The sequence below is a fragment of the Panthera tigris genome, chromosome B2 (assembly GCF_018350195.1).
Source record: "Panthera tigris isolate Pti1 chromosome B2, P.tigris_Pti1_mat1.1, whole genome shotgun sequence".
In the NCBI taxonomy this organism is placed as follows: domain Eukaryota; kingdom Metazoa; phylum Chordata; class Mammalia; order Carnivora; family Felidae; genus Panthera; species Panthera tigris.
The window spans coordinates 83,225,807-83,243,983 of record NC_056664.1 but is presented as its reverse complement, the minus strand read 5'-3'; the positions used below and the strand labels follow the sequence as shown (position 1 = coordinate 83,243,983).

Genomic DNA, 18,177 nt, shown 5'->3' with positions numbered 1-18,177 from the left:
ATAAATAAAATGCAAAAGTTATTTGAGTCTTATGTGGTTATGAAATGTGATTAAAGAGTAATGGTTTCTGACTTAAAATTCCATCACTAAATAGAGCAAATCTCACATCTTGGTGCTTCAATTAATGAATGTTCGAGAGACCCAAATCCAAAGCCAATCCCAGACTTACTGTAAATCATTCTTGAGCACATTAGGAATGAATAGATGTATTCTCTGTTATATGGTTAAAAGGAAAACTATTTTTAAACAACTGCACAACTGTTTTTTTTTAGGTGCATTAACTGTTCTTTGTAATTGCTTAGAAGAAAAATAGCTAAAGACTGTGGCAAAAGCACAAAGACAGTTGTTATCCTGTTTTCATTTTGACATATTAAATGGAAAATAAATAGAGCCTCTTGCCAAGTGAATTCAAGGAGGCTTTTATACAGCTTCTTTAGGAAAGGTAATGAAATGTTTATGTAAAAGAAAGCATTTCGACTAGTTTTCTGTATGGTAATTGAGCCACTAGCTTCGTGGCCCACACAGATCCTTTCCTTCATTTTTTTGTTTTTTGGGGTTGTTTTTTTTTTCTTTTTTTGTTTATTTGTTTATTTATTTTCGGTTTCCAAAGGGCCTCCATCTGCACCACAGAACCTCATTTTCAACATCAACCAAACCACAGTAAGTTTGGAATGGAGTCCTCCAGCCGACAATGGGGGAAGAAATGATGTGACCTACAGAGTATTGTGTAAGCGGTGCAGTTGGGAGCAGGGCGAGTGCGTTCCCTGTGGGAGTAACATTGGCTACATGCCCCAGCAGACCGGATTAGAGGATAACTATGTCACTGTCATGGACCTGCTAGCCCACGCTAATTATACTTTTGAAGTTGAAGCTGTAAATGGAGTTTCTGACTTAAGCAGATCCCAGAGGCTCTTTGCGGCTGTCAGTATCACCACTGGTCAAGCAGGTATGTTTTTCTGTTTGTCTTCACTGAGTGAATAATGCGACTACATAAGTGAGGTCTCTTGCGCGCGTGAATATTTAGTTAACTTGGCTACACAGAACTAGATTATTCCAGCTCGTTGATAATTCACACCTCTAACTTTTCTTTGTTATTCCTCCTGTTGACTATTAACCATTGCTAGACTCATTAGCATCTCCTCCAGAGATTCTGGCAGGAGAACTAAAAAGGGATAAATTGTCAACCAGTTAAGACTGTTCTAAGACAAGAAGCTCCACTGAAAGATCTAGAAGAGAGTGAAAACATTGGACAAAATGAGATGGTGGATAGTTCTTACAGTTGTACTCTTTTGTGTGGTATATGCGCATGATCAAAGACTGCATGATAATCAGGGTGATGAAAGAGTGGAGTGCACTGTCTCACAAAGTGTTAGCCAGTGTTTTACCACATACGATGTGACATTTGTCATATATGGCAAGTCTGCGTTAAAATGGGCATGAGGGAATTTTAAGTTCATCAGTAGGTTTGTGATCATATTACCATTTGTCATATTAAAGCAAGTACTTGGGAGATCTCGTGAGAATTTCAAAAGAAGTGAATTAGGAAGTAATGACCATGAAGACCGTGAACTTGTAGCTTAGCCTAGGAGCAATTTTCACTTTTCTTCATGGCATTTGAGGTGCCCTACTCAGTCATGCTTTGTTGTGGTATGTTTTGGAAAATATAATTTAGAAAGGAAGTTTCAGAAATTGGAGACTTTCTAAACCTTCAGGAAAATCTTATTACTGAAAGAAGTTTCAGAAATTGAGGGCTTTCTCAACCTTTTAAAAATTCTTGCTGGTGAAAGAAGATCTTGTGTGGTAGATGTAGCCAAGTACTATGTCATTGTTATTAATAAAATGGGACCTGCACTGGAGTACTGAGTTGTGAGAGCATCATAATAAGCTTATAACGGAGTCTTCCTGATCTTTGGCTGGCTGTCAAAACCAGTATTATCCCAAATTCCTGGACATAGATTAATCTATTCTTCACTTCTATGCCAATTTTAACAAAATGTTACCTATTTAAATTATATCTGCAGAATGAAAACTAGGCATCTGGTTTTATGCTTACCATTTTGAACAGATTAATGAGTTCTTATTCTAAAAGTTTCATTTTGATGTTTATTTAAAAGGCTATTGCAAATCTGATCTCCTGTGTAAAAGCAGCAATCTGGAGGAAAAACAACCTAGAAAATTTGAAATTTCCAAAAACTAGACAAAAGAAATAACTAATTTAACTGATTTTGTTTGATTCATTTTTATTTACCCTGACTCTATTTGCTATTCTTTCAAAATCCTTTTGTCAGATATTTTTGCTTGTTTTGCTTTATATTGAAATTTGTCATCATAGCTTTACAGTGAGTGGGTTTGAAACATTTTAGGTTCATGATTGTGACACTAGAGCTATCTTTGGAACCACTAAGAGCAACTCTTGGGCCTGCTGAACTAGAATAGTTCTTTTATTCCTGCTGATATCAAGTATAGAAGGGACATTTTTATTTATTTTTGAATATTACCCAAAGTTGTTGAGCTTATCCCACAAATAGAGTTCGCCAAATAGTCTGTTTTTGGGGTCTGTATTTTTGCTCTTTAAATACCTGCTGTTTAATTTTTCAGGTTAATACTGCATGGGCTAAATCGGTCATAGATTTTCCCATAAATTCTTGAATCAAATATCTCAGTTGTTAGGTAAAATGGCTTTGGGTGTTGATTCTCTTCTGGCTAAGGGCAAACTAGGTTTGTTTGTTTGATGGGGGAAGGTAATTTAGATTAGACTAGATTGCAAAATTTAGATTGTGATGATTGCAGAGCTCTGTACAAATGCTAAAAAAATACTGAATTGTACACTTAAAATGAGTAAACCTTCTGGTACGTAAATTATATCTCAATAAAGCTATTCAATTTTTTTTAAAGAAATAAATATAAAAAGTTAAAAAGCAAACTATGGTCATACTTTTATATTAACATATTCATTCATAATTGCCTAGTCTCTCCTACATCTGAAATGCTAAAACCTCATGAATTTAAAGTTAGCTTTTTTTTAAAAAAGCTATGCTATTTTTTTTTATTAAAAAGCTATTCTTTTTCAAAAAGAAATGCATCTAAACAAGACGATCTGTGGTAATTGTAGAAGGTTTCCTGTATTTTTTAACAGAGGAAATTTAGAATATATTAGTGACTATTGCTCTACTGAATTTGCACACCCACTTCCTGCTGTTCCCCATCGCTAATATTTTTGTTCTTTCTAAGGGGAGAATGATTTGAATTTTTTCCCCTGTTCATTACTACACATGGAAACCTGCAGTGATCCTTGAAATTGTCATTCTCTATTAACTAAACAGCACCACCTCCCACCTGGTTTATGCTGCAGTCATTTCAATAATGAATTTAAATCTAGATCTCTGGTCAGTCATCCCCGTCATCAGCAACCACTGCTACCAAGTATAAAAAGATGTAGTAGGAGAATCTGCTTGTGTCTGGGAAAGAATAGAGTGAAAATGGAAAATTATTAGCCAGTGTGTGAAAGGTAGTGTATATACTTTGTAGTTTCTTTTCTGTTAAGTTTGGAGTCTGGAGCATAAGTTTCCCCCACACCCCCTATCAGTGTTTGTGGAAATGAGAGTACATTGAAGTCCCCTTATGCTTTGTTCAGGGTGGGAGTCGGAGGTTTGGTGTTAAAAGATCTGTGCTCCAGCCCCTCCCCTGCCACTTAGGAGTTACATGCTCTTGGGTAGATCACTAAAGTTCCACATGACTGAAATGGGGATAAAAGAATACCTACCCCCCTGTCTTATCCTGTTAGATAATATTAGAGAAAACTTAAAAACTCTTCAGTGTCATAAAAATATTACTTTAGTGCATTGTAGTAGGGTTTTTTTTTTGTAGTACTTTTTATTGTAGCATAGTGTATTGTAGCAAAATGGATGCTGAATTAACCCTCTTTTTATACAAATCTTTGTGAACCTGTCAAGGCAAAGCACAGTAAACTCTGTATCTATTGCAGTATGGGGGGAATTATTGGAGGCTCAGAATTGGCATTTATGTTTTATAACATTGGAGGAGGAAGAGATTAATTTTGTTTTGTCTGTGTAAAATGTGACTATTATCTAGTCATAAGTTATCTTAAGACTGAGATTCTACTTTAAACCGATAATTAGCTTTAAGATGAGAAATGCATAGAGAATAATATATGATATTTATATAGAGATAATTTTTGTATTTATCAGGAACATATGACCTCCAGAAACTGGCTGATATATATATATTTTTCTTTTTTTGTTTTACATTTATTTTAAGAGAGAAAGAGGGAGAGAATGAGAGAAAGAGAGAGAGAGCAAGAGCATGGGTGAGCAGGGGAGGAGCAGAGACAGAGGGAGAGAGAGAATCCCAAGCAAGCTCTGTGCTGTCAGTCTGGAGCCCAATGGCGGGCTCCAACTCATGAATCTTGAGATGATGACCTGAGCCAAAATCAAGAATAGGACACTTAACCGATTGAGCCACCCTCCAGGAGCCTTTCATTGTTGTTTTATTTTGTAGGAATGGTATTACTTATTAAGGGTGAAGTCTCACATGTCAGGCTTATGTATGTCAGAGATATGTTAAAAATCTCTAAGTGAGGGGGAAAGCACATGCATTTCATCTATGGTCTTATGATCCTTATTCTTCCTTACATTGGAAGGTTCTCTTAAACAAAAATGGTCTTAATAATTACATCAGTGTTCTTAAGAGCTGACTATTTAAATGCTACTTTTTAAATATTAACTCAGCCAACTCTACTAAGTAGTGTGTATCAAACAGTAGGTAAAGATTGGTCCTGTCCTTATGAGGAGCCCATATTGTAGCGGATATATTTAGTTACATACCTAATATGACAGAACACTTGAATATAATGTGATGCCTGCTGTAGAATATTAGGAACAAAACACTGAAACCTCAATGAAGGAATGATCCATTCTATCTGCAGAGAGGGGGAGTCCTCACAGAAAATAAGTTAGTCAGTCTAGAACTTTGGGGCGGATATGATTTTACCAGGAGGACAAGTGAATCATTTTCTAAGCCCTCAAGAGGGCCTCCCCGATTAAAACATAATCAGTGCCACTACATTTCTTCTACAGACCAAGTACATTAATACAAAAATGGTCTGCAAAAGTATGAAAGTTCATAAAAATAGGTCACCCTAAAATTATTTTCTCTTTTTATAATACCTCAGTTCACTGTGGGAGCACTTAAAACAATTAGACCATTTTCAAAGCAATACAAAATTATAATATATGTGATCTTACCCCCCAAAGAGATTTAAGGAACTCTGCAATTATTCTTCAAGCAAGTGATTGTGCTGTGTTCATCTGTACCTTTACCATGTAACACAATTCTTTCTGTATGCCAGCTGTACAACGGATGTTGTGCACTTAATTCTGATGAGGAAACCAGTCGTACATAAGAAAAGTTAAATGATTTTACAAGAATGAAAGCATCGAGACATGAATGGAAAAGGAATAGGATTTGATATTCAATGACATAATTACTGAATTTTAGATGAGTTACTTCAGCTCTTTGAAATTGAATTTTCTCCTGAAACAGTATCATGCTATTTGACTCCTCATGCGATAAAAATTGAGCCTTTAGTTTATTATCAGTTATATTTTTAAAATAAAAACGTGTGTTATGGTACTATAACGATTATAATCATAGAACTAATATTAAGAGTGACTCATTACTGAACACTTATTATGTTTATGGCACTTTTCACATATAAAATGCACATGAAAAGAGTGTTAAAACTGAATCACTTCTTTGAACTCATGGAATTGTACTAAGTAAAGAGAGGTTTGGGACATAAGGCCTCTAACAGCCCATCTTATGCCCATCACTAAATGGACTGTCTAAATTCAATACATACTATACATTGTGCAGTACGTTGTTGATTGAAATTATGGAGTAATTCATAGCTGAGTATTACATATAAAGGTACTGTAATTTTAACGGGATTGATAATTGTTAGAATGCTGTCGAAAACACTGGGTAGGAATTAAAGATGCAAACTGTCACCTCTTGAAAGAGGATATAATTTCCCATGTTGGGCTCACCAGGAAGCATACACTTAGACAGGGACTACTGTGCAGGAATTGTATGTATGAGGGCATGCAATTGGGATCACTGCCTTAGGAAGAGACAGGAAGGGAGCAAAACTGGAGCAGAGGGGAAGCTGAGCTTTGATGCAGTCTCAGTGGAACTCCTCAGCCAACTCCATGGGGAGCTCTCCACCCGTAAGGGACCTTCATATATTGTCCAGAGCTGAAGAAAGAGTGGCAGGCCTTTATACCTCGTTGTCGTCCAAACATGACTATGGGAAGGAGCCTACAAAGGAGCAAGGTGTCATTTTTCAGACAAGGCAATTGTAAAGTAGAGCAGGGAACTGAGGTCTGCTTTTTAGCAGCCATCTCAGCATCTGAGCAAATAAATTCTTCAGTCCTTCACTGAGGAGAATGTAGGCAGCCCATCAGAGCATCCCAGATTATTGCAGTCAAATACACTGCTTACCGAGAATTATTAAGTGTTATGTAATCTTATCATGGACTACTACAATCCTTTACATGGGAATTTGCATATTATTTTAATGGTGTGGTGATAAATTACTCTTCAATGAAAAAGGAACCTACTAAGAAGTGTTATTTCCTGAGGATATTATTAACAAATATAGTCTCTTAGTAACAAATACAACATTGGTTACTGTAACACTTGCCTTCTGGCTATGATTTTATTTCCCTTCTTTCAACGTTTTTTTTTTTTTTTTTTTTTTTTTTTATTTATTTTTGGGACAGAGAGAGACAGAGCATGAACGGGGGAGGGGCAGAGAGAGAGGGAGACACAGAATCGGAAACAGGCTCCAGGCTCCGAGCCATCAGCCCAGAGCCTGACGCGGGGCTCGAACTCACGGACCGCGAGATCGTGACCTGGCTGAAGTCGGACGCTTAACCGACTGCGCCACCCAGGCGCCCCTATTTCCCTTCTTTAAGAAACTTAAAAAATATCCCTGCATATCTTAATGTGACTAATTTCTCTTATGTTTTCAAATGCCCAGATCTTTTATCTCTGTCAAAATTAACATTGGCTTTGGTATTCTCTTTATTTAGATTTGTAATGTTTATATAATGTCCAAAATGAAATATAACCATAGAGTTATATAACATTATAATAAGCAAAATTATACAAAAAAGAGACAGTATCAAAAGTCATTTCCTGTATTTGTCAGAAATATCTTCACTTACATTTATTAATGTGACTCAACTATGACTATTTTCCTCATACATTAACTCAGATCATCTATTCTCAATGATTTAAAATGGTAAGCCATCAAGTTATGTGTCCTTTAAGCAAAAATAAATTTCTCCTATTAAGTTTATACACTCTGATATTTCTTTGGAATTCATAAGCTAAGTTTGTATTTTAAGGGAAAAAGATGTTAAGAGAATATATTTCCTTGTTTGAGAGAATATACTGATTATAATATTGAGTAATATGAAATGCAGCAGTCTCCATCCAGTGAGATGAGATAAAACACAGACAAAGAAACACTGCCACTACCCACAAAACATTTTGTCGAAATAGTGTTAATTTTGTTAAAACATACATACACATGCTTATGTACACTGTAGGAGAAAAATCAACTGAATAAGATTTAATAGTAAATCACTCAAAATACACATTTCTGTAATGTTTCCAGTTATTTAAAAAATTTTTTTAAGTTTTTTTTTTTATTTATTTCTGAGAGAGAGAGAGAGAGAGAGAGATTTGGGGAGGGGCAGACACAGAGGGACACAGAATCAGAAGCAAACTCTGAGCAGTCAGCACAGAGATCAATATGGGGCTTGAACTCACAAACCATGAAATCATGACCTGAGCCAAACTGAGCCACCCAGGGATCCTTGACTTAACCAACTGAGCCACCCAGGGACCCTTGTTTCCAGTTATTTTATAAACTTGATGTGTCCAAAAACCAGAAAACAATTCAGTCATGCTAATTCATACCTTAGGCCATGATATTTTAGAATCATGCAGGTAGGAATCTTAGACTATATTGAAATTTAATTCTTTAAAGTTTAAATATTTTTGACACCATTAACTTAAAAATATACATGTAGATACATTTACAGTCTTTCTTAGTGGCTATCAATAATTAAAACATATAAATAAAGAAATATTTTTTTGGATACTGTTTTAATAAAATTGGCAACCATATTGGCATTGATACTGACCTAGGACTTCTTGAGTACTTAGTATATGGTGACCACTTTACATGTAAAGACTCATATGCCTACCCAGGATCTTCACATCCCAAACTTACAATGAAAATTTAGGTGAGAATTACATCTTTCTGTGATATGGTCTTACAGTGACTATTTCATGCATTTTTTTCATCATATTTTTCACATATTATCCATGAAATGTTTGTCTTTCCCGTTAGACTTCACAGTGTAAGAAAATAGTAACATCTTTGGTCTTATTCTGTAGCTCCTGTAACCAGTTGTGCCCAGGATACATGCTTAGTAAATATGTTGAATTAAATACTTAAATTCTTTGCATATCATAATGTGAAAAGATACTTTCTAAGATTATCAAGATTAATATCTAAAGAGTTAGTTAAATTGAAATTCAATGTAATTTTATTTAAATTATCCACTGAATATATAAGGTCATGATTTCAAATACAAAATTTTTGTGATTTGGTCTTAAAACTCTAGATTTATTTAAAATCTTAAAATAAGGGTGGCTTAGCTGGCTAAACGTCTGACTTCAGCTTGGGTCATGATCTTGCAGTTCATGGGTTCAAGCCCTGAGTCAGGCTCTGTGCTGACAGCTCAGAGCCTGGAGACTGCTTCAGATTCTATGTCTCCCTCTCTCTCTGCCCCTTTCCCACTCTCACTCCATCTTTCTCTCTCTCTCAAAAATAAACAAACATTGGGGCACCTAGGTGGCTCAGTCAGTTAAGCGTCCGACTTAAGGTCAGGTCATGATATCACAGTCCATGAGTTCGAGCCCCACATCAGGCTCTGTGCTGACATCCTAGAGCCTGAAGCCTGCTTCAGATTTTGTGTCTCCCTCTCTCTCTGACCCTCCCCCGTTCATGCTCTGTCTTATTCTGTCTCAAAAATAAATAGACATTAAAAATTTTTTTTAAATAAATAAACATTAAGCATTTTTTAAAATAAAATAAAATCTTAAAACGACTTCACAGCCACAAACTTGATATTTAAGTAGAGATTTAGAACAAAAGCTTAAAGTAGTCTTATTTTAAAATATTAAGCTATAATTAACCTTTATATTTGAAAACTTTTGTAATTCTTCATGTTTAGAAAATCTCCTGAAAATATAATTATTTTTTTTTTCTTTCAACATAACCTCGAAGCACAGGCAGAGACCAAGATTTGAGATCTTTTTTGTTAGTGCTTAGGACTGCTTAGTATACAACACAAGCTTTTCAGAACTTATTTTAATATCTTCTCCTTTTTGTAGTTTTGTGACATTTTGAGACTATGTGACATAGCTATTCTATGAATTTTCTCAGTTAAAATATATGTAAGGAAATGTCCCTAAACAACCTGTATTCTCAATCCCACATCTTTACCTTCTCACCACCCCCATGCTTTCTGTCCCAGTGTCTGTAGGAGTTATCAAATCCACCCTTTTCTGATTTTATAAATATTTGTAATGAACTATTTTGCTTACGTTGATGTTAGGTTGAGGTTAACAAGTTTGATCTGCAGGCTCTTGAATGGAAGGATTCTTTGTAAACATATGAAAGAAACCTAATACAAAGTTTAAGTAGCCTTTCATATTTTCAATTTAATATAGCTTAATCATTTCTTAAATTCTTTGATCTCAGTTTTGCTGTTGTGGATAATGATATTTAAGCATCTGAGAAGAATGAGTTAATTTGTGTGATAACTCGGTTATAACACTGTCATGGATTGAATTGTGTCCACCTCTAAATGCATGTGTGGAAGCTCTGACCCCTAGTATAACTGTATTTGAAGACAGGGACTATAGGAAGTTAATTAAGGGTACATGAAGTCCTATGGTTGGGGCCCTGATCCTGATAGGGTTAGTGTCCTTATAAGAAGAGACACCAGTGAGCTTGCTCTCTCCCCATTGACATTCACTGAGGAAAGACCACGTGAGGACCTAGTGAGAAGGTGGCCATCTGCAAGTGAGGAGGAGAGGTCTCATCAGAATCTGAATCTTGCTGGACTTTGATCTGGGGCTCCCCACCTCCAGAATTATGAGATAATAAATTTATTTTTGTTATGTTTGTTTTATAAATTTCTGTTTTTGTTTTGTTTTGTTTTCTTTTAAGACACCCAGTCTTTGGTGTTACAGCAGTCTGAACAGGCTAACACAAATATCCATCCCTGACATAATTTAGTTCTATCCTATTATGTTGAAGGAAAGTATTTATTTTCCATGTGCATGAGGACGGGCATGCATACTTTTGTGGTTGGGGAAAGGAATGGGAGTTGTAGGAATTTTATTCATTTCTGTGATTCCCCGTCCCCCTCAAATAGGCACTAAAACTTATTTAGTGCAGTGCATTGGTAAGTGCCAGAAAGACCAATGGTAATATTTTGCTCCTGACATCTTGGACGGTTTGTTTTTTTTTTTTTTTTAAACAGAGCCAACTCATTATCTTACAAATTATAGAAGGTGCTACTTTCATGGTAGCAGAACATTCTATATAAAGTAAGTCATGTGGTTTGTCCCTGGATTTTCAAGCTTGAACAAGTTTGCCAAATTCTTGGCAATTTTAAACTAGCAATTTCTACATGATTAAGAAGTGAGTGCTGTTTCAAGATTTTCTAGTGAAAAGGTTTTTATCACCATATTTTGGAGATTAAAATTTGTAACTTGTTAAATTTAAGCTTCTCTAAATAGACTCTTCAACAAAATATATGACTGCCCATTAGGATCATTGTCCTGGAATAGTAGATAATGATAGAATTATGTAAAGTAATTCTTATTATATGTCTTGCCCTTAAAAGGAGGTCCTTTATTTTGCTACTGTTAGTTTATTGAGTGGAGATTGTAGAGAATTGAAAATGCATTCACTAGACTATATTTATAAAGAAATAGTACTTTACTTTTAAAGTTAAGAAGTTTGTTCAAGTGAGATATAGAAAATCTGTTTTGACTGAAATGTGACTAACCAGACCACCTACTCTTTAATTTTAACAGGAAAAAAATACAAAAAAATAAGTTAACACCAGAGACTGAAGTAAAACATGCAAAATTTTTTACAAAGTACAACCCCAGGTCAATATATATTGAATTCAATCTCTTTTTCTGGAGGTATTATACAATTATAAATAATAAAACAGCAAAACATATGTATATAGGAGGATTACTATGCTAAGAACACAAATCAACACATTTGTAAAGGATTTTTTACATGTATTGAATCAGGAAGTGATTTTTAATTAATTCTCAGAACTGGTTACCTTATTTACCTGGTATTGTTCCACCGTACAAAAAGGTTTTGATCTGTGAGTTGTTTGCTTAGTTCTTATGGAGCATACTATCTCAATCATTTCCCCGAAGTGTTATTAAAGGAATAGCACTGTGAAGACAGTTTCAAAAAAAAAAAAAAAATATATATATATATATATATATATATGTACACACATGAGCAAGAAATCAATAAGCTGCATTTCAGAGAATGAAAAGCCAGTGGCTGGTAATTTTATACATTATTCATATATAGGTGAATACACATAATGTGCATTGGTGATGATGAGGAAGAGGATTATGATGATGATGATACAAATTTGGTGATCAAACTAATATAATGTTGTATGTCAATTGACCTCAATTAAAAAAATAAACCTGGGCTCATTAATTTGAAGTACAGGTTTTGGTTCCCTGCACTTCCATTTCCTACACTCTGCCACCCCCAACCATATATACCATTTTATGCCCTGGATAAGCTAAGGGACATAGCTTTGTAAAAGGTAAGAGATAGTCTTTAAATTGACAAGCGTTTAGTTGTTCTATTTTTGGTACCAGTGTTAAGAGAAAGTAAATGTTGATTATTTTATTCTTTGCTTCATTGGTGATGAATTGAAGCAAATTTGATTCAGACAAGCAATCTGGTGGAATGATGCAGAGCCATCCACAAAAACATCTGTACTAATCATCCGATGCAGTAAATTAGAGCTACAAGCAAAAGACATTGATCCAAGAGGATCATTAACGGTTTTAACCAAGTGATCTAAGTAATAGGGTAAAAGAAAGAACACCACCAAGGTCTTGTTTTCAGATGTGTTGATTACCACTGCAGAAGCCCAATTGGTACTTGTTTTCGTTCCAACTGCTTTATGACTTCAGTTCCCTTTATACATTGTAAGCAAGAAACAAGGATCAATCAAGGGGTAAAAACCAGGAAAAAATTATCCAAATTTCTTACATTTCATTTACAAAGAGGTCTGTCACACAGGAGAGATAATTGCTACAACCCCACGAAATTAATCAGGGAGAAGGCAGAGTAGATGATGTCTGTCCTATGACAAAGTACGGGCAGGAGATGTACTTGCAGTCCTGTAGCTGCTTGGCTTGTTTAAAACACAGGGGCTAGAAAAGAGCTGTGAAAAACAATTATCATAGCTTAAATGCACACAGTTCTTAATTATCCATAGCATGTTGACATCAGATAATTAGTGTACCAATTTTAAATAATATTTGATCATTAACTTCAGCATATAGAAAGATGTGGAACATTGTCTGAGCATAGCATTCATAATGGCAATCATATATAGTAATAAAATTCAGAGATACTGGTTAAACCATATCACTAATGACGAGTTTATTCAAATGTTACTAATACACTTAAACCTAACACCTTTAGCTCCTGTTACATCAAGCTGTATCATGTAATGTGACGTATTTATGGGTATAGACATGTATATAGACGGTTTTAACTGTATGCACTTTTTAACTTTGTACACTTTATGAACACATATATATTCCTAAGAGTGTTGAAATGGTAGGGGAGCCTAAATGTTACAAATTTGGCAATCATAAACCTATAGAGGGCAAGTTAATGAATGGCCTATTTCGGGGCAGAGGAGGTAGAGCTATAATATATAAAGTTTGAGAGAGAAGTTTTGAGAATATCAACAGGAGCTGGCAGAATATCAAAACAATGGGATGAAGACCAAAAACCTTTTTACCCAGGCCAGTTGGATAGGAGGGCTGTCACAGTAACCAAAGGAAGGGATATTTTCCAAGTCAGTTAATCATAGAATCAAATGTCACAGGAGGTCAATGCAATGAAGACAGAAGAAAGTCCATTGGATTTGACAATTTTGAGCCATGAGAAACAATTTTGATAGACAACTTGGAGTAGAAAATGTCATAATCATATTTGTCATGGTTGAAAACAAAGCGTAACATTATGGCATATGTGCTGTAAGTGCTGAATGTTGGCTGAATTGAATTGTAATAGATACTTTTTATGCTGATTTCATACAACATTTATCAGACTGGTAAAGAGTCTAAGATAGATCATGAGTCTGAATTTTGTTTGGAAAAAAATTACCGCCTTTGTTCTGTTCTAATACATTATCATAACCTTGTTTTCTCCTTGTTCTGACATCTCATCCTATTTTCGCACATCTCTGACATCACTAAGAACCCAAATTTAGCCTCACATAAATGTCATTGTTGAGAACCTGATAATCTCAGTAGAGGTCATAAAAGGAAAGATGTTAATTCCGTAAACTATGTGTTTATAACACTGCTTCTTGTAATATCTTTATTGTCATTCTTAATATGAAATATTGTTATAAAGTCAAATGACTACACACATCTCATAAAGACTGTGTCTCTTACTGTGTATATGTATATAGTATATGTAGTTTTATATATGTGTATATATATGTGTGTGTGTGTGTGTGTGTATATATATATATAGTTATATTTTATGTTATGCTTTTGTTTTCACATTTCTTTCTCTTCCTAGTTTCCTCCTCCCAGACATTTTAAATTATGCCCCCTATCATGAACTCAGCTATAGAAAAGTAGAAGATCCACCTAAAAGTTTGGAAACATTACTCTTGCTATCTTCAGTATATTAATACTAAGACTTTACCTTTTATTTTTAATCATATATCCTTTATATTTAAGAATGACGTAAACAAAGAACAGGAAGCCATAATGCTATTTCAGCCAACCTTGGATATTATTATGATTTGCAAGTTACTTCTAGCACACCTGGTGCATTAAATCCTGGTGTTATGTTTGAAAAGATACTAACTGACCTTCTTTAGATTGCTGTCTGATGACTTTGATGTTTTGTTATTTTCTTCAATTCCAGGATGAAATGGATGAATGGATCTTAATTATAGTGTCCTGGTGACTCTTTTTTCAGGCTATTTTTCTGGACAAGCATCAGATAATCTGACAAATCATGAACAGTTTACTTTATAGTTGGGTTGGGATTAAGTTACTTACTGGCATCTGCAGGGAATGTAAAAAGCAGTGTCTTCTGATAAAATGTTTGGGTATTTGCCATGCCTATTTTCAATTTTAATCAGTAACCTTTAGGAATGGAGGACTACAAACAGATAATTCTTTGACAGATGTATTTTTTTATACATTAACCTATGGCACTTCAAACACAAGCAGGTCCTGTGTATCAAATTTACATATCTAAAATTTTATTGTGTGTTTGCCCATGAATTTTCCTACTTCTGAATTTTAGACATGTGGAGAGACCTGCTATATAAAATTTATTTTTATTGAAAACAAGTTTAGAAATAAATACTTTATTATAATTAGGTTAGAGTATTTGTGATGAGCCTCTTAATTGCCTATAGGTAATAGTGCACAATAGTTTTTCATTATTTTTGGTTGTCTTTTAATTTGAAGGATATTTATGTGCTATTGAGATGGATAGATTATTGAGGGGAATTTCAACTCAAATTTTGTCTTTTTTCAAGTTAAAAAAATATATACAGTGGGAATTTTTGGAAAAGTTACATAGTTATTTGAAGGTGTGTAGTAATAGATCAATATCTACATTGTTATTAAAGATTTCCATAGGCAAAGGTTGTTCAAGTTTTTTGATGTTTTTTTTTTTCTGACATTGATTGTCTTTTTTTTGTGAATTTCATAAGCCATCTACTAGACGACATAGTATTCCTGTTCAGCATTAAGTTTATTCTTGCATGCAAGAACACTTTTGTGCATTTTCTTTAAACAGGTCAATAAAAGCAAGGTATGTTCATTAGTTTCAGCAAGCAAATGAGTAACATATAAAGCCATATTTTCCAATAACTAACATTTAATTGGACATTTTGTTTCACCTATCTTCTCTTAGGTGTATAATAAACACATCTAAAAGAACTCAACAGAGAAATTAGATTTAGTATCCCTCTGGGTAACTGAAATTACCCTGCCGTTGTTATAAAACACTGTTTTTTATTGTTCTTAGACTGTAAATAAATGTATTGACAGTAAAGAATTAACAACACATCCAGGAAGACTTTATTTAATAATGATGATGTAAAATACTTCTTATGCCATTCGATTTATCTAATTTATAACTCTGTTTGATTACCCCAGCATGCCTTTCATCTGTAAGAATTGCGCCCTGGGGACTAGTCAACTTATTAATTCATCACTTGTTCTTTTATGGTTGCAATCCCCATTATAGTATGAACATAGAGTGATACTCTCTTCTGAAATCTGCCAGCCAACTGGTTCCAGTCTAGCTGACCTTTTGTTTGTAACTGCGATCCTAATGGTTTTTCTATTGGCTTCTGTTTCTAATAGGTTGCATTACAATATGCTTTTTTGTCTTATGGTATCATGGTGAGGATAAGACAGCAAGAGTGAATTCCACACCTGCAATTGCAGAGTTTCATAAAGAGGAAAGACCTGCTTCAAGTTAACCTGTAGTCTTTTTTAAAATGCCTTTTGATTTATCTGTCACCTGATCCATCAGCAATGAATAATTTTCATGGAAGGTGCACTTTAATTACATTCCCATTTGACTTGCATTATCAAGCCCTATCTAGGTAATTAATCTCACCAAGTATCCAATTTCGGCCTTTATTGCTGGCAGGCAGGCCTCCTGAATTATGTGTGCTTGAATGGGTCTTGGGTCTTTTTAACCAGGCAGACCCTGAAGAAGGTCTGGGGCCTTCCAAATCCTAGAACCGTGTCTCAGAAGCTTTTTTCTTAGATACTGTGATTAAATTATATTTGGCATCACAAGTACACTTCCATAGTCAATGAAGCCTATAGATTGTTGTAATCGTGAAAACCTTCCCTTCGAGGTATAGCCAATCTGCCTGTCATTTTGTTTGTGGGATGTATATATTAAATTGTTAACTGTAGCTAACATCTGTATCAATCTGCTAATATCAATTTGCCACAGTTATCACCTAAACTTAAGCAAAAAATAAATAAATAAATAAATAAATAAATAAATAAATAAATAAAAATAAAAAATAAAGGATTTGAAGGATTTGTATCAATTTAGGTGAATATTTGGGTTAAAAGATGGTTACAAAATTAGAATCAAAATTATCCTGCTTTATATTCAATCATATACTCTATTTTCTACAATTTTATTTATTCTGAGTTAATAGACAGCTTGCCTTTTATGTTTTACCTGTGTTTTGATTTTGATGATTCTCATTCCTTCCATTATACCGATTAATGCCAAAGTTCAATGATCTTACCAACTTAGTTTATACACATACACAGCCAATTATTCTGACATACATAATTTGTCCTTTTGTTACAGTCTTGTTTAATAATCTAGTGCAAAAACACATTAAGTGTTTTATGATTTTCTAATTTGGAAAATATGTTAATTATATATACTATACATACAATTAACTATATATAATTATAGCTATATATTTATAATGTATTATAATATAACTATGTATTTATAACTAATTATAAAACTACTACTATATATGTATGTATATGTAGTTTTATTTCTCTACTCTGAAGGCATTTTAAAAAAACTCTGGCAGCTCCTTGAAAATCAAGTTGAAATACAGTGTAAATCGATTAGCTGTCTGTTTGAAAGTGATCTAAATATCTGACAATATTTTAAACCAGAGATTGCCTGAGTAACAGAACAGAAGGTGTCCAATCTTTAGTAGTCTGAATAGGTTAAAACATTTACAAGGTAAGATATTTTGGAAAATTTGGACTGATGATACTGAGGATACTTCTCCAGCTTCTGCTATCACCTCTATACAGTTAACTCCATAAGTCTCTGCTAGCCCTGACCTCACTCCCAAATTCCTGACCTGTATTTTTACAAGATTATAGGCTATGATTGATTTTATAAGTATTTAATTATCAACTAAACTCTACACAAATAAAATCTAGCTTTACTTTAGCAAAATTTCTCAACATGTAACTTTAATTTGACTCTTTGTTTTAAGGCAAATAATTGAACACATATTAATGTAATATGTATGAAAAATGGATCCCTAATACGTTTGACATCACTTTGTAAAAATTGCCTTGTATTTCTTTATCTGAGTATTGGTTTCTCTTTTCATATTTATTTTTCCACAGTAGTTTCATTGCAAGATATACAGAAATGTTTTACCATCCAAGGATGTTTGGGTGGCTCAATCAGTTAAGGGTCTGACTCTTCATCTCAGCTCAGGTCTTGATCTCAGGGTCATGAGTTCAAGCCCCAGAATGGGCTCCACACTGGGATGAAGCCTACTTAAAAAATAATTTACCATCCATAATATTTCTCAAATGAAGATGCAATAATTTAATCTAATACTTTTTGATTAAATATGTTCATAATAATTGCTTATAAGCTATCATATAGCTTCACTCACAATTTAAATTGGCCAGAAATATTCATTACTAAATGGTTTACTGTTGTGAATTCCTCAGTAAATTGTTCATGCTAACACATATGTATGGGTGCATGCACACCCAGATATGTATATATTATGTTGTATGAATAAATTCAAATCAGACATTTTTAAAGGAGTTATTTGATTTGTGACTATATTATTAACATATACTGTCTGTAATAATTAGGTATATTTATTTCTTACATAGATATATTTCCTCTTAAATATTAATAAACAAACAGTTTATGGCTTTTTAATATCTGTTTCTACATTTAGTTTCTTTTTGGCATTTCTGAAT

The 18,177-nt window shown here is 34.0% G+C and overlaps 1 protein-coding gene across 2 annotated transcripts in view; it reads left to right on the top strand.

Annotated features, from left to right (window-relative positions):
* EPHA7 (EPH receptor A7) overlaps positions 1 to 18,177 on the top strand; it is a 169,518-nt gene that overhangs the window by 62,303 nt on the left and 89,038 nt on the right. For both annotated transcript variants that reach the window (XM_007084905.3, XM_007084908.3), the window contains exon 5: positions 611 to 946. In XM_007084905.3, the coding sequence (XP_007084967.2) occupies positions 611 to 946 (336 nt within the window). The remainder of the gene's footprint in view (positions 1 to 610; positions 947 to 18,177) is intronic.